This window comes from Protomyctophum bolini (genome assembly GCF_963924005.1).
Source record: "Protomyctophum bolini genome assembly, chromosome: 9".
Taxonomy (NCBI): Eukaryota; Metazoa; Chordata; class Actinopteri; order Myctophiformes; family Myctophidae; genus Protomyctophum; species Protomyctophum bolini.
Window position 1 is genome coordinate 21,528,723 of NC_137870.1, and position 22,339 is coordinate 21,551,061.

The following is a 22,339-nucleotide window of genomic DNA, read 5'->3' on the forward strand; positions in this document are numbered from 1 at the left end:
CCTTGTCGATGAGGCGTTGCACTAAGTAAATGTGACAGGTCTGCCACTGAAAATACCTCTTAAAAGACTGGTGGCACTCAAAACAACATACCGTGAAAGAGATGACACTGGACACTGGCAGGCAGAAAATGTGTGCTGCAGCCCTGTCCTGACTACTGTTTTTCAAACGATATCATAGGATCAGAATTGATAGTTGCAATGCTTCAACTTGCTCTTTGTACTAAAGCACTTAGTTGCAATACAACTTACAAAAGGATCCACTGACAGAAATGTTTCCCTTCTATGAAAATATTCACTGCACGATCATGCACTGCCATTTTGCAGACACAGCAAAAAAAAATCACAGTAAATATCATGCTCCATAACAAAGGGTTGGTAAGTATAAAGGAAAAGGAAGTATTTCGACTTTAGGCAATTCTCTGTTTGTAGGTATCTTACCCAGGTCTTTTATTCGAGGCAATACATTGGTTGTAAAGTTGGTATATGATGCAACCTTCCCTTCCGGTGAAGCAATGCCCACATGCGACTCATAAATTCTCAAACTCTTGGGCTTCTTTGGCCTGGGGTGGATGTGCTGATGATGACAACCAAAACAGATAAATCATGGCATCTGAGGCCACATTTTTGTAAGTGCTGAAATTACATTAATTCAGTAATCATACATCACTATTCCAGAGGTCTACAGTATATATTTGTATGTGACCCCTATGATCTATGAATCCCAGCATCCACTGATAATTAGAACCACTCAGATGTATTTACAGTGACAATCCAATGACAACTACCAACCAGGCAAGTCTGAAGTGCATAATTGAGTTTCTTAAAAACAAAGTGAATATTCAGCTGACAGAAGGGTATACTTCTCAAATAAATAGTAAAACAGTGTAGTCATTATTACTCTCTTCTTTTTTGCAGACTTGTGCAAGGATATAAATAAACATCACAATCAAGCACCCTTATTAAGAATAGTCAAGATTTGATTAGGTCTGAGAAGGAGATTTCAAGGTTTGGATGTCTCCATCAAATGCAATGAGGGTAGAATGTGGATATGAAAGCCAAGTTCAGAATGTGAATTATCTTTGACTTGTTTCATCATATATATTCCAAGTAATCCATACTGGGCATAACATATTGAGAAATTTAAATATGATGAGAAACTTACTACATACGGCTGAACAGGGTCCCAGTGTACCCAATCATAGATGACCGACTTCTCCGGTCTGGTCACATATTTTGCCCAGGGGGACATTCTGTACAGCCGTTCGCCTGTTGAAGTGTGTACTACCACCTGGGACAAGAGAAAAATGTTGGATTGTTTTAGGGAGTGCACTCAAAATTAAGGTACAGAAAATAACCATATAAGGGGAAAGTAAAAGGTGTGTTCTGAGTCAAATATAAATCATACTAAAATTCGGACAATGTCTGAATGTCTGAATGTTTGTCTGTCTGTCACTGTGACTGCCGTAGCTCCTCACTGCCTGCACCAATCACCAATTGACCATAATAATATGGAGGTCTTAACGAAGCCCTTTTTCCAATTTAACAAATTATAAATTAATAATGAATTTATTAGTGAATTAAAAACGCGAAAACGCACCCAAGGCGCAGTACCCCCGGCAAGTATTTCACTACTGGTAACGGCTAGTAAAATATAATAAAGTTAAAAACAGAAACACTGTATAATGGAATTGGAAATGATGCCATAAAGCGTATAGGAGAGTACTTAGCAAAACCAAACAGTATTCAAGCATTATAGACAGATGGTCATGAATCAGTAAATGCTTGACAGTGTGTCACCGCCACATAATCACACCCAGCTGGGGGCCTGTGTTGCATGTCCTCATCTCTCTTTCCAGTTCAGACCAAATTCAACTTTCTGACAATAGCTCATAACGCAAAAGGTTTAAGTTTTAATCCATTTTGGGCAGGAACCCCTTTTGGTGTTTTAAACATTATGTTATAATTTAGCTATTGAAAAATAGCAGATCTACAAGCTCATAGCGCGCCACCGAGTGGCGCGCTACGAGCTTGTAGGTCTGCTATTTTGTTTTAATTGTTAAAATGTGGCGCAAATCATTGAATATTATATTTCAGAGCGAACATTTTTAACTAAAATATTGGCTTCTGGGGGGTCCCTGGAACTACATATTTTGAGATGGGGGTCCGTGGCCCAATAGAGATAATTCTGGGGTTCCTCGACATGAAAAAGGTTGAGCACCACTGACATAGAAACATGGGTTTTTCAGAAAAATGTTAGGATTTAGAAGCCTTTTTTTTATCGACCTCAGTCTAAAATGGGTTAAGCATGATTTATCCTACCTTCCTCCTACAAAAGGTGTTACACACCAAAATTTGCATCTGATCTCAACAAAGCAAATTACTGCCAGAAAGAAAGTCGACCTGACTGATATGCCCATGCATCTGTCAGTCCCTTTCATATCCATATATGGAGATCACTGATGTCATCAGTATATGCTCATGGGCATGCCCCTTTTGTGCCCATAAAAGGAGCCGACTGATTTGTTTGCAGATTCATGATCATGACAACACACTACATATTTGGGCGTAGCCGTTACAGCTGTTAAGCCAAATTTAATTATACGATAGGATTATATGAAGATTTATTTGTATTCACATCTTGTGTATTCATTTTGTTTATATATATATGCTCCATCCACATTCTTTTGGACCGCAGACAGTTCAACCAAACATTTTTGTACAGCTTTGTGTGTTGGTGTGTTTGTAGCACGGAATGTGATGATTTGATTGGCCGATATATGATGATGTATGATGATAAGAGCGCCCCTCACTTCAGACAAGTGTGATTTTTCAATGCCATTACAGCATCAGAAGCATCTCTCTTGCAGCAAACTGCTCACAGCTTTTACGCTAATATAGTGGCTCAGAGAGTCTTTGAAAGATGATGGGGCAGTGGCCAAAGATCCATTGATCACAAGATGGAAGAAACCATTTAATACTTTACTATACACTGGCAAGTCTGATTTATGGTAATCTTTTTCCTATTAACGTCAGTTTGTGGGGTGCCGTTGTGTGTGGGAGGTGCAATTTCTATATATTCCAATTGTTAGAATACAGGCTTAACATCAGTTTGTGGGGTGCCGTTATGTGTGGGAAGTGCAATTTCTACATATTCCAATTGTTAGAATACCCTATAGTATTTAAAGATACCTTAGGCCTGGGCCATGGCTCAGTGGTCCAGGCACCTTGGCTGGCAATCCAGTCTGGCAGTGTGCCGCGGGTTCGACTCCCGATCCCGACGGCCTTTACTGCATGTCTTCCCCCCATCTCTCTCCCCATTTCCTGTCAGCCTACTGTCTGTCCCTCCATAAAAAAATAATAAATATAAAATAAAGGCGAAAGCCACAAAAAAAAACATTAAAAAAAAGAAGAAAAAGATACCTTAGTATCCCAAGCCACACAAATGACGGCCACAGCCAAAACCTTCCTCACAAACACACGCACACTTACGTGCCACCACATTTCACACGACACTTGCTAAGTACTCCGGCAAGGTTTGTGCCCCATCATCCCGCTACTAATCTCTCCACATACTGTACAAACAATATAAAACCGCTCTAATCTGGCGCCATGCAGCCACCTTCCTTGTCCATCAACACATCATCAACACACACACACACACACACACACACACACACACACACACTTCGATCCGCAGCACATTTCTGCAGGTCACCAAATTCACTGTCACCCCCACAAAATATGCATGCGCTTAGCGCCGCGACACAGACAGGGACAGAGAGCAGATTCGTGGAATATATTTCACTTTCCCACCACCACAACTTCACAACGCATGCGACGTGCCACACAGCAGGATGCTAATATTGTATTCATAGGCGCCAATTTCCAAGGGTGTGCTCGTTTTACCCTGCCTGCGTAGTTAGCCGAGGAAAGCCAAGGAAAGCGCCACCCGCACAGGCGGAACTTCACCTTCTAATACAAACTAAAACCCCATCCTGATAGCTGCCTCGTTAGCCTAGTGAACTACTACGCCGACTTGCAATCCATGGGTTGCGTGTTCGCGCCGACTTTAATAGTTTTTGGATTAAGGTTGGTGAGGGGTACGTTAATAGTTTTTGGATTAAGGTTGGTGAGGGGTACGTTAATCGTTTTTGGATTAAGGTTGGTGAGGGGTACGTTAATCGTTTTTGGATTAAGGTTGGTGAGGGGTACGTTAATCGTTTTTGGATTAAGGTTGGTGAGGGGTACGTTAATAGTTTTTGGATTAAGGTTGGTGAGGGGTACGTTAATCGTTTTTGGATTAAGGTTCGTGAGGGGTACGTTGCTCCCCTGCTTGCGGTTATGTTTAGGTTAGAGTTAGAGACAGGGTTAGTACTAGTAGGCAAAACCACTTGTGTGCGGTCCAAATGAACACAGCACAGCGCTCCCTATCCCACTGACAACCAATCACAAACAGAGTTTTGAAATGGTCGCCTATGAAAACAAATATCGCCAGCGGGACGCTGTGGGAGAGCCCAGAGCCGTCCGCCGAGTCTTTCCAACACCCCGGCTACCTCACACAGCTGTGCTAATTACATCATGCCAGTCTGTTAGGGGCTAGGGCATGCAAACCTCGCACCTTTGGGGGAGGGTGCGCCATTGTGAATGCGATAACTGATAAGTCACTATACCTGGCCAACGGACAGGCATACGTATATATATCAGAACAACAACAGTGCATCTGTGGTATCTAGAGGAACCACAATTCAATTCAACCTGTCCCCGATTTATTCTCTGTATTTCTGCGTATAAGTCAACTTAGTGAAGTCTTCATGTTTGTTTGTGGGCTACAAAGAGAGCCTGTTAGCTCATTTTGAGCTAACAGAGAAGGAGACTGTTTCACATCAAAAGTATTAAGCAAATAATGTTATGAGCAAGATTCAAAAACATTTGTCTTTAAAACAAGGCACATTTACATGTTACTGTACATAAAAAAGGAGCACACATTAATATATATTATATAAAACTAGTCGCTACAGCGAGAGCATAACCTCAGTATGTTATGCTGTATGCAGAATAATAGAATTTTTTATCTCTGGGACCCCCAATTTATATTGTAAAATCAATGCTAATTTTACTCTGAGAACGTACAAATGGAACTAGGTCCATTTGGTTCCATTTGTACACTCTCTGAGTTACAGACCGATAAGGGTCCACATGGTTCCAAATTATCATTTAGCTGGGTCCCCCCTGGAATGGAAGTACGCCTGGGGGTCCCCGGACCTCACTTTGGGAACCACTGCCATAGGTGGCTAGCAACAAAGTTTGCCTGATGAATAGTCACTCTTGTGGTGTTTTCCCCTCTCGCCCTTCCATAAGGATAATTATGTCCGCATGGGGTCCACGTCGGCTGGCGATATTAAATAATTAAATGACGTGTGGTTGTTTCTGTTTGACACTGACAGACAGATGGAGCAGCAGCAGGTAGGAAACATGTCGTAGTACTGCTGTATGAATCAGCCCGTAATGTATAACGTGTGAGATATATGAGAGAGAGAGAGAGAGAGAGAGAGAGAGAGAGAGAGAGAGAGAGAGAGAAGTCACACTCGGAGGAGGCGGCGGCAGTGAGAGGAATGCGGTGAAACGTTATGTTAGTCCATTATCTATTTTATCCCCTTTATTCTGACCTCGTTTATGGTGAGAAGCCTACTTGTTGTATTTCACACAACAAGTAGCCTACTCAAGTAGGCTTAATAAATCCCATTTTGGCGAACTGAAAGAGCTCTAGCACTGTGTACTAAACACTCAAACACCAACTTTATAGTATACACTCAATGCAGATCTAATATGTAGGCCATCACAATCAAAATGGCACCGGTAGGCCAGTAGGGCTACCGTGACGTCAGCCTTGCATTATCCATCGCCAAGGACTTATTTAACTTCTTTTTTTTGATCTCCCAGACTGCCAACAACGTCTTTAACGCCTTTTTAACGTGTTTAACGTTGGGCAAAAAATATGCCAGTAAGACGCGCAAACGCAGGAAGCGAACGCAGCTCGTACATATTTGGGTTTTGGACGTATAGCTGCTTTGGGGACTCCTTATAATATAAGGAGTCCCCATATTATGGTTATGGCTGAGTCATGGCTGAGTCATGGTGACGTATTGATGCAACACACTCCATATTTGGACGTAGCTCCATATATGGGCACAAAGGGGGGGGACACACACAGACAGACAGACAGACAGACAGACACACAGACAGACAGACATGATCTGCTAGGTCTCATAGTAAGTGCTCATTGCATTCGCAATTATTTATTTTTGTTTGAGGCGTGTTTCTAGTGTGTGTCCGGTTTCTCCTATGTAGTGTTTATGACATTGTGTGCAGGTGATGATGTAGACTATATTGGGGGTGGTCAGAGACAGGGGGTCCGTGATGGGGGAGGAAGTGTGACTATGGGGGTTGTTGATGAATTTGCGGGGTTTGAAATGGAGTGTATGTGGCTGTGGGGGCTTGGGAGGTAAAGGAACATTTGGAATGCACAAGGAGGTCTCCCAGGTTCCTATTCCTTCTAAGTGCCGAAATTACTTGATGTGTTTGTAATGGGGGGTAGGATTGTTGTGTAGTAGTGAAATTCTGTTTCAATTTGTGGTGGTTGGAGTGTATGTGAAAATGTAGTTATGAATGGGAGTAGTGTTGTAATGGTAGAGGAGCCGATGGCCTGGATGGTGGGAGAAGAAGAGTTGGAGGAGGGAAGACATAGAGGAGAGGGTAATGTTAGAGAGAGGCCTCTGATCCGGGTGCATGCTCTGAGGTGGCTGGGGAAGAAAGCTAGGATTGAGGTTAGGGTTAGAAATGGGGGTGAGAGGGTTAGGGGTAGGAGGCAGAGTGTTTGTGGAGAGTGGCTGGGTGGGGGAGAGAGAGGCCAGGGCATTGCTCCTGATAGTACGCAAAGATCTTTTGCTGTAACCTCTCCTTCGGAGGACTGTAAAGAGTGTGTGTGTGGCCTGATTAAAGTGTTCCCTATTGGATGAAATCCTGAAAAACCGAATGATTTGTGATTTGATGATTCCTGCAAAAGTGTGCTTTGGGTGGTAACTGTGTTTATGGAGTAGTGCGTGTGTGTCTGTGTCCTTAAAATATATTTTTGTCAGTAGTCGTTTATGTGTATGATCTATTGTATGAAAAAATATGGCGGTGTCCATGAAGTTAATTTCTGTTGGATGAATTATGTGTTTGATGGTTATGGAAGCTGGTATGTATGTATGTACTGTATGTATGTAGTATGTATGTATGTTTAGGGTAACCACGTCAGTTTAGGGTACCACTGGGTGACACAGTGGCAGGGGCAGAAGGTTCCTATAACGACAGTGGGTGCCCACCTTAGAGTAGCCTATATATTTTAAGGTGCCCACCCGCCCCGCAACTTATTATTATTGGCTTATTACTTTGCCAGCGGGTGCTTCGGCTCCTGCGCACCCGCGGAGTTGACGCCGTTGCACAGTGGTGCTGTGGAGCTTCACACTGTGCACAGGTGCATGATGGGAAGCTGAGTTTTTGGGGAAGCCAAGGGTTTTTAGAATCAATCCATCTGTCACGCAATCAGGTAGGCCATCTTTGCCACGACACGGGTTGCCAGAATTTACAGCTGAGACAGAAACAAGCAATCGGGTCTATGCTTATATTCCCCCCACACACACACACACACACAGCTACAGTGAAACCTCACTATTAGGAGCAGCATGCACCCGGGGAGCTGTTAGGGGTTCAGTGTCCTGCACAGGCCCATTTCCACACAATGACACACCTTCTGCTCCCCATGGCCTCCATTCAGCTCTGTATACGTAATTAACCACATATTCCCTGCCCACCACTTTTTACAAACATCCTATTCCTCTAGCCAACTTCACTACATTTTTAAAATATTTATATTTTAGACATCAGACAACTATAATCAAGAGTAAAACATGTCCCCATACCAGGGACGGATTAACAATCACATTTAATGCTACTACCTGCATGCATGCAATTAATGACCTTCATATTCAACATCTTTGCCATTGCCTATGCTTTGCACTGTTCCCCTGATGCAACATACAATTGCACTTCACTGTTAATGTTCACACTACATACTGTCATATTATCAATATAATTTACTACTATTCAGCCTTCCTTACATTTCTTTACATATTGCTACAAACACTCTGCGTACAATATGACAATAAACCATGTCATTACACAACACATGCTATCTTCTTTCTATGATCTTCTAAACGAGACTGCCTTTTAATGTCTTGAAAGGATCCATTTGTATCACATTTATTTTGGGATCCAAAATTAATACAAACACCCGTCTGCATTTACACCATACATATGTGCATCAACCACACTCATTACTCACACCAACACCTTCCTTGCTCACTACAATTAGCAGATAGATAGATAGATAGATAGATAGATAGATAGATAGATAGATAGATAGATAGATAGATAGATAGATAGATAAAATACAAAGTAACAACGCTATTCTGTTGTGTTCTTAACAGCGGTGCCTGCCTGCCTGACAGCCTGTCACTCAAGACGGCTGTGGGTCTGCCTCTAGCGCAAATCCTTGTTCTTTTGCGGCAGGATCCATAATCAAGCGTCCATGACTTCAGAGACACTGGGCTCACTGTTAAAATCTAACACATCTAAAACTACACACATAAAGAAGAATCTAACAAAATAATGTTCTATAGCCACTTTTATCTATAATGTCTTCTACTCAGTTGAAGGCAAAAACGAGAATCTATTCGGTGTGGTTTGGAGTTCTAATTGCCAAGTTACTTTCCTGCCGTCGTTCAGAGAAGAAAGGAGAAAGGCAGCAAGGGTGCTTGAAAGCCGCAGAGAGAATCAATTTGGTAGCCCACAGTATGAGTGCGCCTGGTTCTGTCCCCTGCAGAAATGGGCATTTGAACACAACTAATTCTGTTGTGAGGTACTGACTGTCCCAACACCACCTGCTTGTGAGCCACTGGCAAGACCCCCCTCTGAGACTTTTTCATTACCGCCAAGCCACCTGGGGGTTAGAGACCTGTACTTTATACTTTATATAAGATTAGGAAAAGATAGCTGGATAATTGGACTGCTGTAGGGTCTGACAGAGTGGTCGTCCTTCTGGCAAAATGAACAGACGTCTGAGCTGAACTGAAAGCTAATACTACAATAAATAAACATCACATGCAATGTTAAGATGTGATTTTGTGATTTTGTGATTACTTTAGCAAAACGTATGTAATGCAAATTTAAACACTGAACCTGCCATGGACATAGACAATTCACCCTTTGTCAAGTCCCGCCCGTGGTTGTGCCCCTCTTCGCAACATTGGTTGCTGTTTCGTGGTTGGATAAAAGTCCTCCATTGAAATAAAATGTTTTTCAGTTGCTTCATATTTATATTCTGTGCACTCAATACTGAGTGCACAGAATGGTGACTGGGTCTTTAGTTTTTTCCAAAAAATATGTTTTAGCAAATTCAACATAAACAAGGCCGAACCAGGGCGGAACAAGAGCCTGCTGGTTAGCCAATCAGGGACCAATCAGAAGGCTGACAAAGGGTGAATTCAATGCACTGAACACAAAGCATGCAAGGGCAAGCTCAATATGAGAGCGATCGTAGCTAGGCTTTTGCTTTCACGAGGGAGTGCTGTGGAACTAATTTTAAAATGGAGCCCGCAGCAAGACAGCCATTCATAGGCTACAGGGGTGCCCAACTAGAGGCCATGTGCCAACATTTCCATCTGCTTCTTATCGTCCTTAGACTGACCTCCGCTGACAATGGGATTGCGGATGGCTGTCAATGACAAAGGTGTGTGCCAATGATGACCTGATTCCAAGGAGATTGATATTGTGTCATTCTTTCTTTCACCTTCATGGCATCACATTCAGGCTCATTTCTCATCCATGCAGTTTGGGCCCGAGACTCTGGGAGACGCATTATGGGAGGTTGCTTCTTTGCATTTAACCCTGATGAATTATTTACTAGAGCTAAAACACAATCATCTGCACACACAGTGGGCTGTGTTGTGTGAAAGAACAACACATCCTGAGAGAAACCGGTCAGAGAGGGAGTTACATTTTAATGTAACCAAAGGGACGTAATTTACAGAAGCAGGTTTCTCAGGAGTGCACTGCTGTGTCACATCTTGTACATACAGTAATCTCCCTCTGGTGCGCTGTGAGTGTGACATATTGTTGACGGCTACACGGTGGGGCTCCACTTGGATCATAATAAAGGACACCACGCATGAGAGCTAATCTCCATCACACATTACAACAACAAGGCCCCATGCAGCCAGACTGAGGTGACACCAACTGACGACATAAAAATAGACACCAAACTACCATCCTGTACCTTGAGTTTGCTGTTGTGATCCACAGCTGGAGACCCATCAGGCTTGGGTGGCAGAGTGAGCTCCCACTTCCCAAATTCTTTCTTGTCGTAACGGTGAGAGAATTTGTCCCAGCCATCTACAAGTGAAAAGCAAAATGGGTTGAAGATGGATACCAAGTTAATACTGCAAACAAACAATCAGAAGAATTCTGCTTTATTGTCAGACTTTAAAAAGGGTATCTTTGAAAAACAAAGAAAAGGTCCTGCACACTGTCAGACACTTGCCAAAATGTTGCTCTTTATTGGGTTGACGTTTCGGCCGATTAGACCTTCATCAGGAGAGACTTTAACAGAAACCATTTATTAATTGTCCACCCAGGTATGTTCATATAATATATGAGGAATTTGACTTCATTGCTCTTACATAGAAGAAAGAAAGGAAAATATAACATCATGTACTACGGTGAGGAAAAGGGGTGGGCAGAGGGATGGTAACATCATGAGCCAGGTTCAAACCCAACAAGGCCTGTGCTCATTCTGTGATTGACTCTGATGAGACCAATATTGTTGTGCCTGTTATGGGACATTATTGTTTTTTGTAAAATATTTTCTCAAAAATATGTGTAGAGTAAGTGTCTAAACTCACTTAGGGTACATATTCTTTATCCTCATCTGTACAGCTCACCACAGTGTGTAGATTAATCATCAATGTGAAATACAGTACTGTACGTTACTTCACTGCTCATTGAATATTTTATTTCATACGATACCACAAATACAAAGGAGTATATTTTATGATGCCACATTGATTGACAGGGGTATATTAGGACACAGCAACAAACATTATTACAAACAGACCATCTTTGCATGTCACTTTAATACATTGTGTTATTATACAGCAAACCATTTCTGTTTAGTATTCATGAAAAAAATGAAAAAATGCAGGATGCAAAATGAATCACCAGCGTTACACCAGAAGTGACCAGGCTCAGCACCTACCCGTTTTCACAGACAGACTAGGTCTTATTTTTCACAATTTATTTATCTTGCCTTGCTTAAAGGGGGGGGGGGGGGGGGGGTGTATTATGCATCCAACCTGCACCATATTCATGACTAGGGCTGCTGGGCTGTTTCTACATTTGCTATGAAATTGAAATCAAATAATATGACTGAGCCGTGTCAAAATGTAATCTCTTGCAGAATTGAATGTTGGAATTGAGCCCCTGCCCCAGGTCGGGAAGATAATTAAAAAAGGAAAATAAATGGAGAAGCGTCTAAAGGAGGAATAGCAGTAGTACCCGCAGCGCAGACAACTGAATAGTGACAATAAACAAATTGACAGACCTTAGGTTTAGTACACAATATTAATCTGAGTGTATTGCTGTTGTAGTTTTTATGACATTGTTCCTCAGAGGTGAACTGTCTAGAAGAGTGTCTGTCTGTCTGGGGATAATCTCTCAACAGCTGGACTGATCAGCACCATTGGATCGGCGGTTCTGGACAACCACCAATCAGACTATGCAAATGCACACACACACACACACACACACACACGAAGGTCTCAAATTTAGACTATTTAGACTCTAAATAGTCAAAATGTCAAATGTGTACCAACTCAAAAGGGGTTTTCTAGAGTTAGTGGTTAGTTATGTGGTAACCTGACAATTCGTTCACACTCGTTTGCACTTTATCTCAGTTACAACATGCTGACAGTCTTTTGCACCACTAATGTCATGTTACAGCTGCTACTTTGTCGACCTACCAGTGCTACCACCTTTGTGTCTAACCGTATACACCTTGGCCCTCATTTATCAACCGTGCGTACGGCAAAATATGGGGGCACGCCGGAATTACCGACATTTTCGGCATTTACCATTTCCGGCTTGAAATTGAACTTGAGTAGGACAAAAAGTCACGTCTGGTCGGGAGCTGTCGTACGCTTTGTCCTCACCAGTTTTTCTGTCGTAGAACAGCGGAGCAGCATTGTTTGACCAGCTGAGAGGCTGTCACAGGCATCTAAACATATATGTATTCACTCCTAAAATGTTAATATAAAACTGTATGTATATGGCTACATGTAAACATAGAAAAAGAAAAGAAAAAAGGAATAGACCTACAAGATGTGTCTTTGTGTCATATGAAATTAAATTAGTAGGGGATTTCCAACTTTACAATTAAAATTGCGCTTGATGCTTAAGCCATTTAAACAGTGTTTTGCATGAGCGCATGCCGGTGCCCCCCCCCCTGGAAGTTACTTCCATGACATGGATCGAGAGGCATTTGCAGTGCTGCAGCTATAGTCAAGTCTACCAACCAACGGGTAGGCTATAGTGCAATCTACAGCCATGTCTTTCTCGAGTTACATCTCGCCGTTTTAAGGATAAACCTGACGTGTCGCTCGAATGCCAAATGTGCCGTGCCAGCGCAAGTACAGGGGACCGTCTGACCGCATCGGAGATAGGTAGGCTAAGCCAGCCAGGCTGCCAGCCCACAGTGCCAGTGCATGAGGCTGGTTTAGGCTGCACATATTGACAGACAGCCCCAGCCACTGCAGCGACTATAGCGAGGTAATCTAAATAGATTGTCATAAACGTGCATGGTCACGGTGTCATGAACGGACCACAGTGATAGAGAGAGACAGACAGGTCAGGAGAGGAGGAGATGTTGCAAAACAGCAGCGTGTGTGTGGCTGTGTGCGCCTATTTGTTATTTAATTAATGGTTCACATGCAGGTTCAGGTTTTCGTTCACAAATATATTGTTGTAGGCTATATTAAATTAATAAATAATTGAATCATTTAATATAGGCTACAACTAACAACACACAGCAGGCACGTAGCGTCGATCAAATGTTTGACTGTGCAAATTAGCATGGGGCAGCAGCACATCCCCGGCCGATGTAGGTGTGAAGTGTGAACGGTTTGGGGGACCATTAACAAAGGCATGCTGTGGTTTACTAACAAGAAATTTGCATGCACAAGGCTCGAATGGACCCTACGCCGGTGACACAGTGACAATTGCTTGCAATTAAGTTGCGATATGTGCGTGCGTGTGTGTGTGGGTGAGGCGAGCAGCAAGGCAAGCGAGGCGAGAGGAGAAAAGTGTTCGTTCTTTATTTATTTAACACACCATGGGCTTGCAAGTTGCGTGTGCGTGCGTGCGTCTTTGTGTGTGTGTGTGTGTGTGTGTGTGTGTATGAGAGGGAAACGTTTTCATTTACTTTTTTCGTCATGTAACTATGGTTTCGAAGGTCGTACTGCAGTGGTTGATGTCGCAAAAACGAGGGCGAGGCTTGATTTCATAGATAGGGCGTGCCAAATAGATTTCAGCCGTCACATTTATTAACGTCAGAACGAAATTAAGGAAGGATCAGCTGTTTGCGATCACTTTATAAATGCCGTGGCGACGTGGGTGTACTACGAAACCTGCACTCGAATCTGTGGCAGATTTTACACTCAATTGATAAATGAGGGCCCTTATGTCTAACAAAATGTACATACTGTACCAGCTATTATGCTATGTATATTGTGTAAATAACTTTTTGACAAATGAGTTAAATTAACTCTAAAAACTTATGTCCCTCGATCGTCTTATTCTATCATGGCATAATGCCTAGCACCTGTGACTCAGCAGCGTATTGACCGTGCATGCCACGATTACATTCCATTAGTTCATTCAATATGTTGTGGGGAAAGAATTTGTGACCATGAAAGTCAAGAGGACGTTTGATCCTTATCCTCATGTCCCCTGACAAGCCCCTTGTTTCTGCAGAATACATTGTCTCGCCTCTCACTGTGGTTAACAGCATATTGCGTTATGCAGCTGGAAATCTGTCCCTTGTATGAAAGCATTTATGAATGTTTTCTCGTGGCTGTCCACGAGAAAACCAATCTAATTTATTTACTACTTTATTGTGTAAATTACAATGTGTAGTTTTGTTAGAGCAGAAATCATTTTTTGTAGAAGTTTAAAAGGTGCATTTCCCTACTTTTGAGGGAAAGAATTGCAATAGAACTGGGCTAACCTCACCATGCAACTGCAATATAGCATTAAAGTGAATAAGAGGGAAAAATGCATTCATGAATGGTCCGGGCCGGCCTAGCGGTCTGGGCACCGAGGCTGGTAATCCAGCTTGACTGCATGTAGCAGGTTCGAGCCACCCCCCCTCCCCATTTCCTGTCACACTACTGTCTACCTCAAGACACTGGGTCAGTAGGGAAAATAGCTAGATTCGCCCAAAAAATGCACTACCCCTTTAACTATTACATAATTTACAACGGTATAGTATGAACAAAATAACCACAGATCCTCAACCTGAAACTACCTTCAAAGTTGGACACAGAGGAAAAGAAGATTTCAGTACAAAGTTACAAACAGAAAGCTTGCACTCTCTCAAAATCTAGCCACTAAAATATGAATACATATTCTATAAATAAATAACGTTTCAAATGTTTTCATGTGGAGTCACTATTGAGTGCTGTTTATGTCTGGGTTAAGTCGATAAATCTTTTTTTTTAATCATTACTGTTAAAGAACTGGAGCGGGCATACTTTATCAAACTGCTGCACCTTTCAGCAAAAACACAGAGCCAGCCATGCTCAAAATATATAGTAAACGTTTTGATAACATATGAGAAGGCCACAGAACTCAAAGCTTCCCTTAGGAACCCTGGCTTATACATTACGCTGACAAGTTTAGTCTGGAGCTGACAGCTATGCTTGTGCTGCAAGCAGTGTACTTACTGAAGTCACCGGTGAGGAAGAGGGCTTCGGCTGCTGGAGCCCATTCTTTTAAGAACAGGCTGTTGTCAGGCTGTCGTGTGATGCCAAAGTTCCTGTAGCTGCGTGTGAACTGGTCAAAACCTCCCTCGGCTTCCTCCAGGAGGAAGAGATGCTTTTGCAGCAGTCCATACCTTCAAAACCAAAGGAAACACAATTATCAATCATCACACCTAATAATTACTGGATAAAATAATCTTCAACATGATTAATCCAGATTTAGTATGAGCGTCAGTAGCGTTTCCAGGAATTACATTTTGGGCAGGCATCACGACGTCACTTCACTACGCTCATTGAGAGTAGTCAAGTATTCTATATTAATGCGTGTCAAGTCTGTGAACTACAGACTTAACACGCAAGGTTTTTGATTCTGAAATTAAAACAGCTTTTGATTAAACTGTCAATTGCTGTAGAAAGCACAAATGTAAATGTATATATATGTTCAACCATGTTTAAATTCAGCCAGCATGCTTTAATGTGCAATTAAATAGTTAGAGATTCTTTATTTGTTTTGCAATACTCCATATTAATGTAACAGCATCAGCTTAATGGTAAGTTTTAAAGAGGTGTCTACTGTATGATGTTCCAAAACATAAAGCGTTGTATCACCTTATTTCTGTCCACAATTAGCTCCTGCCTCCTGGCACCTGCCTGGATATGCAAAACATAAAAATTGCCTCTGTGCCGCCAGAAAATGTGACTATGGGCACATCCTAGAGATAAACCTCTGTCTGTTACTTTCAAGTTCTGGAGGATAGACTAACTACTTTGCAATTTATCTCACTTAAGTTCCAGCGGCCAGCTGGTGTCCATATCAGATTCCCCTGGTACAGAGAGTCTCTCAGCCAACTGAGTTAAGTGCACTCTCCCCCATACAGCCCTGCAGCCAAGCTCAGACTGGCTGCTGAATGCCCTGGGGCTAGTGATGATGGGCTGAGGTAACAGTGCGATTTCTCAGCAGCTGCTCCCTGTGTAAAGCACAGTGGATACAGACAGCATTTGCCAAACGTCAACTTTTAAAGTCCAACCCATGCTGCCGTAGAAACCCTCTGACAGACCGACACATTTCAGGGATTCTAAATCTCCCATTGGTTAAAAATAAATTAAAGACAGAGTAAAAATTATGATTCCAAGAAATTCTTCTCCAGTGGTAGGAGAAGAATGGTTAGCTCCCGTAGGGGTGCAAGATCCTCTGCATCTTTAGACTGTGGGCCTAGTCGTGATTACAATCCAGTCATGATTACCACAAGCAGATTACATCAGGCTACGCAGCAAAATCACAATGTGACTACATTTGAAACTGATTTCTCAGACAGTTAGTTATGTCTGAGCCAGAGTAAAATCTAAAGGTTTGCCAAAAGGAAGTACATATTGTGTCATTTAATTGGTATTGATACAAATTAGAAGTCTCAAAACTTGCCTCAAAAAAAGACCATGGCACAAGACAAAGTGGTGCTACACTGTAGCTATGCACTAAATTATTAGAGAAAAGATTTGCATTTGATTGAGTTTATTTGCTTTAATATACATACGGCAATTAACCTTCTAATCAATGACTAAATATTAGCCTACCTACAGTATCAGTAAACTATCAAGAACCATAATCTATTTTGAATATTGGTATTTTACCTTTGGCTAGCATCACCCATATAGTTAAATGTACTTGATATGATGTGAGTAGTAATACATGTCTCATCAGGGGGAGGTGACAATCTGACATACTGTATGGCAGGGGTATTCAACTGGCGGCCCGCAAGCCAAATGCGTCCCCCATTGCAACTTTTTTGAGAGAGCTAATGAAAGTTACAGATATGGTTTGTGCGGTATTAAGTGTGAGATTATCATAATGACAGTAATCCTTAATCATATTCTATAATACTCAAGAGCTTTTGGAGAGAAATGAGACAGACACCAGTCATTTTAGACTAGAATACTGTGTGTGTGTGTGTGTGTGTGTGTGTGTGTGTGTTTTCAGCTGGTGCTCGTTGACGCCCGTTAATGTCATGGCAATTATGTTAATGCGCTGTCAAATAGTACTACAGATATTCTAAGGTAACACACACACATAGTAAGTTTAAGAACAAAATGCATTGAGAACCCACAAATCTTGGCGTTTCGCGCGCACGCTGTGCGCCCCCCCCACACACAATCATTCTACTGTTGTGGCCCCCGGCCTAATCTAGTTGAGTTATGGCCAAATATCACAACACTACAATATCTTTATGCTTACAATTTCATCAGTGAGCTGGATGCAATGCTACTGTACCTAGAGGGGAGAGAACAGATGGTGGAGGTGAACGGAACACTGCCCCCCCCCCTCCTCCCAGTGAGCTGTGGCGTTCCACAAGGAAGCATACTAGGGACTTCACTTCACTGTTCCTAAAATATGTAAACAACGTGACATCAGCTTGTGACTGCAACTTGTTCCTGTTCGCAGATGACTCAGCACTGCTGGTCTCGGACAGGAACAAACTGCAGGTTGAAAATGCCCTCAGCTCTGAACTCGGTACTCATACAACTGGGAAAAACTGAATCCATTCTCTTTGGATCAAATAGTAATCTCAGCAAGGCAGATGGCTTCTTGGTTAAAGTGGGTGACAATTTTATCACACGTAAAGATGAATTTACCTACCTAGGTTTCATCCTGGAGGCAAATCTTTCCGGTGATAAAATGGCCACCAACGAAATGAAAAAGGTCAACCAAAGAACAACATTCCTATACAGGATCTCCAAACTGGTCAACAAAAACACCTTGAAGACCCTAAAAGGAACCCCCGTACAAGGTTTCTTCGACTATGCATGCACCTCTTGGTACCACAGCACCACAAATGCCCTTAAAACAAGGCTCCAGAGTCCAGACTTCCAAAAACAAACTGGTCAGGCTACTACTTGACCTCACTCCCCGAACCCACCTCACCTCTGCCCACTTTGACAGGCTTAGGGTTGGGGACAGAGTACAGCATCTTGCAATGGGTCTAGTCCACAAGATACACTACCACCATGATACCTGTCTAAATACTTCCTTAATGTCAAAGAAGTTCACACCCACAACACCAGAGGGAGTTCAACAAACCATGTGCAACCCAGATTCGGCACAAACAAGGGACTAAATTCATTTCGCTCCTACGCCACCAAAATGTGGAATGCCTTACCAACAGCAATTAAGGAATCCCTTGAAGTTGACTCTCAAAAGGGCACCTACGGAGAGCTGCTATTCAAAACTGGAACCTGTAAAATCTGAATCCCTCACCCCAATTCCGTATGTTTCTTTTACCTTTTTACCTTGTTTTTTTATATAGTAGTGTATATTTGTACGTCTCTAAATGTTCTGATGAATTGAAAATGGTGGACCGTGATGTAAATAAGTAATGCTTTATCAGTGTGTCATCCACAGTAAGTCTTTGTATTGAGTTGTGCTTTCATATGAAATGTACCCATTCTGCAAACTGTAAATACTCCAATCAATCTAAAAATCAATATTTTTGGTGGAGTTAATCATTCCGTGTCCACTATTGAGAGTATTCTCTCTTTGATTATAGCAACAGTATTTATTTTATCAGCTAGGCCTCGTATCAGTAAGTCTGTGGGATAGATTCTAAGTACCTATACTGAGATATACAGAAGGGGGCGGTAATGCAACTATTAAGGATGCCAACTGCCATAATACCCCATGAAGAAGAATGATCAGTAAATCTGTGCTCCACTGCATGGTCTACTGAGGAAAAGCCAGGCTGTGCTTTTATCCAGTCTTGATAATCCTGACTCGCCAAATCCGCCAATCCTCAGCCTCACTTGGCTTTAGTGAAACGGAACAAACCAGGCTGTACAGACCAGAACGAAAAAACATTGCATGCACCTGGGACGTATCCTCAGTGATGTATCCCAAGCTGATTAAAAACATTGCATGCACCTGGGACGTATCCTCAGTGATGTATCCCAAGCTGATTAAAAACATTGCATGCACCTGGGACGTATCCTCAGTGATGTATCCCAAGCTGATTAAAAACATTGCATGCACCTGGGACGTATCCTCAATGATGTATCCCAAGCTGATTAAAAACATTGCATGCACCTGGGACGTATCCTCAATGATGTATCCCAAGCTGATTAAAAACATTGCATGCACCTGGGACGTATCCTCAATGATGTATCCCAAGCTGATTAAAAACATTGCATGCACCTGGGACGTATCCTCAGTGATGTATCCCAAGCTTATTCATAATCAATAAAGTCCAAAAATCTTCTCACAACTGAGCCACTATACTAAAGATTTTGTGTGATTTTAGGCTCTCTGTCTGTTATAATGGGGAAATCATACAGTAAGTAGTAAAGGCTTTTTGTAATTATTATTATTTAAGGTGGTTTGAAGCGGTTCTATTTCTCAATGGCAAGGTGACTTTCAAAGATGTTATGAATGCCATTATTTGAGAAAAGTACATTAACGAGGCGAAACAGCTGCCTGAGCATTTTCAGAAAGGCTGATTGATGAAGGCTAAAATGTCATGCAAACAATGATTTTGCTGACCCTCAACCAAGGTGATAGAAAAGTAAACTCAATACTACCTTGAACATGCACAAGTATTATAATGAACTTTGATATTCTTTCACTTCCTCCAATTTTGAAGATGACTGGCTGCAGTTTTTACAAAATATCGGGGGATAATCTTCGAAAGGCTAAAAAAGTTATTAGTGTAGGGCAACCAGACTATGGTTATTGAGTGTGGTTGCCAACCAGACTATTGTTATTGTAAATGAGCGATACTTTGCTGCACTACTCCTCCCACAGTTTTTGGCCGCACACACTTGAGCCATATGTCAAATCGACCCATCGGCTTCATCTGGAATCGTGTGCTTGTATTTTGCTAAGAGATCTCCGGACCCTATAATGAACCAAACGTCCAATCCACCCCGAATTTGAATCAGATGTCGATGGTTTAATCAACCAAGAGCTAAAAGCAATTCCATTTTCATCCATAGGGGCGCCGTAAATGCAAAAAGTGTAACAGTTTGTTGCATAAAAATGTTTTGTTGGGGGGATAAATCCCCCCCCCAAAAATTACTTACACATAATCACAGGAGTGACGTGAGATTGTAATTGGCTAGCAAAATTAGTGGAAGGGACCTATATAAGCGACTGCAGCAACCACACTTTTCCAAAATGGCGACATTTCTAGTTGATTCTGCAAGAGAGCAAACTGTGTCTTGTCGCTGGAGTGTTAAAAGGATGATTCATTGTTTTACAACTCCATTGACAATGGAATTTGCATAAAATCACACGTTATATTCAACCATGGAACTTGTCATTTACACTGATTAAAATTAACAGAGAAAATACATCTGTCTGAATACACTACAGTCTGCACTACACTACACTTACTGTAGTTGTACAGTATAACTCATTTCAGATTTTTTTCTGATAAGGCAGTTGAATTCGTAGCACTGAGCTGCACAGCAAGAGGACATCAAAGTCTGAGAAAGCTCTTGAGTTTCTACGATTGTGTTCATGAAATCTTTGTACTCTGGGGGGGTTTGCAACTTTGTACACCGAGGGCTGTTCAAGAATTAACCTTCATACAGCAGTGCATCTATATGTAAAATTATTTATGTGTAACTTTCATCTGTGAGACAGGTGTTGGAGACACGTCTAGGGCTCAGTGAAGCCTAGCGAACCCAAGCTGTGTTTGAGATTAAACTGACATGCTCATCTCTCTGCAAGGTTAGCGCACCACTCACATGGTTCAAATACAAAGCATGTGGTCCCTTACATGCCGTCACATTACACAAGATCAGATGTAGATTCTGGAGCCAAAGTATACTATGTATATATATATATATATATATATATATATATATATAGCACCTGACGAAGCTCACGGCGAAACGCGTCATGCTAATAAATAAGTTGATGCAGTAAGTTGTCCGTCTCTGTTCCCTGGAGTGTGCAGTCCCTTCCTTGGAAGGTTTTTCTCTTTTTGATGTCTATGCCTGGTAACTAGACTTGCACCTCCTACAGGTCTTTTTGGATGTGCAGGAGTCCCTTTTTTGTCTCATTCTCATATATATATATATATATATAAATTATTATTTACACCATCATGGGCAAGGTGGAGCCTGCGGAACCATTGCGGCCCGAGAATCCAACCTTTCCTTAATGAAGTGTCTGGTGCTGGGAGTCTGGTGCAAGGCGCCAGAATAGTGCCTCCCAGTCCTGGCAGAGTAGTTCGGGAGGAACGGATTGTGTGGCCCTGGTTTTTCCCTAATGGGACTGATCGAGGGTAGCTAGCTACTAGGACGTAAGTGGGACTTGATCACCCCGGCTGGAACACCTGAGTGAGAGGTATGATGTTGGAAGACCCGAAACCCTGATGACCTTGGGATACATCACTGAGGATACGTCCCAGGTGCAGCAATGCGATGTATATTGTGTACCACACACACACACACACACACACACACACACACACACACACACACACACACACACACACACACACACACACACACACACACACACACACACACACACACACACACACACACACACACACACACACACACACACACACACACACACACACACACACACACACACACACACACACACACACACACACACACACACACACACACACACACAGTAGTGTTGGGCAGTAGCAGGGCAGTGTTGACATTAGCATAGCAACACAAAGATCAATGTATGTGCAAGCACACATGCCATCTCATTTAGAAATGTAATGTACCGGAATTACACAGGAAAATTATTATAATGATTGCGTAATGCATATTCAGCTTAACTTTAAGTGAGTGTCCCATTTAATTTCTCAGTTAAACAATAGACTTCACTGAATGTATTGGCAAACAGTGCAACTTTAAAAACAAACAAAATAGCAACAAGTTAGTGAGGTCACACAATAAACTGTTATCTGAGTTAGTTTATTGATAAGCCAGGACATGTGTATTTACAGTACTTCTAAAGAGTAGTGTTGGCAGGAAGTCAGTCTGTTGACCACAAACGACCCCAGTTCATCTTAGGTCTCGCTAAAGAACCCAACGCGGTGCTTTTCTGCTGTACCTCACAAAACGTAATGTAGGTCTAAGCATACACGTACAAATAAATGCAAATTAGCCCATGTACTAAAGGTTTTTGCTTGCCGCTTCAACACTCACAGCTTTTTCGTTTTGACAAATTCTGACTCTACTCTATAAAC

At 42.1% G+C, this 22,339-nt stretch overlaps 1 protein-coding gene across 2 annotated transcripts in view; it reads right to left on the minus strand.

The window, feature by feature from the left end:
• The window catches only part of gbe1b (glucan (1,4-alpha-), branching enzyme 1b), an 88,622-nt gene that overhangs the window by 61,161 nt on the left and 5,122 nt on the right, over nt 1-22,339 (minus strand). Inside the window, exons 2-5 of one of the 2 annotated variants that reach the window (XM_080772799.1) lie at nt 15,096-15,265; nt 10,376-10,491; nt 1,163-1,288; nt 439-574 (exon numbers count right to left, since the gene is read on the minus strand). In XM_080772799.1, coding sequence (XP_080628925.1) covers nt 439-574; nt 1,163-1,288; nt 10,376-10,491; nt 15,096-15,265 — 548 coding nt within the window. Of the gene's footprint in view, nt 1-438; nt 575-1,162; nt 1,289-3,189; nt 3,343-10,375; nt 10,492-15,095; nt 15,266-22,339 lie in introns of those variants that run through there. The other variant, XM_080772800.1, reaches the window with a different exon arrangement.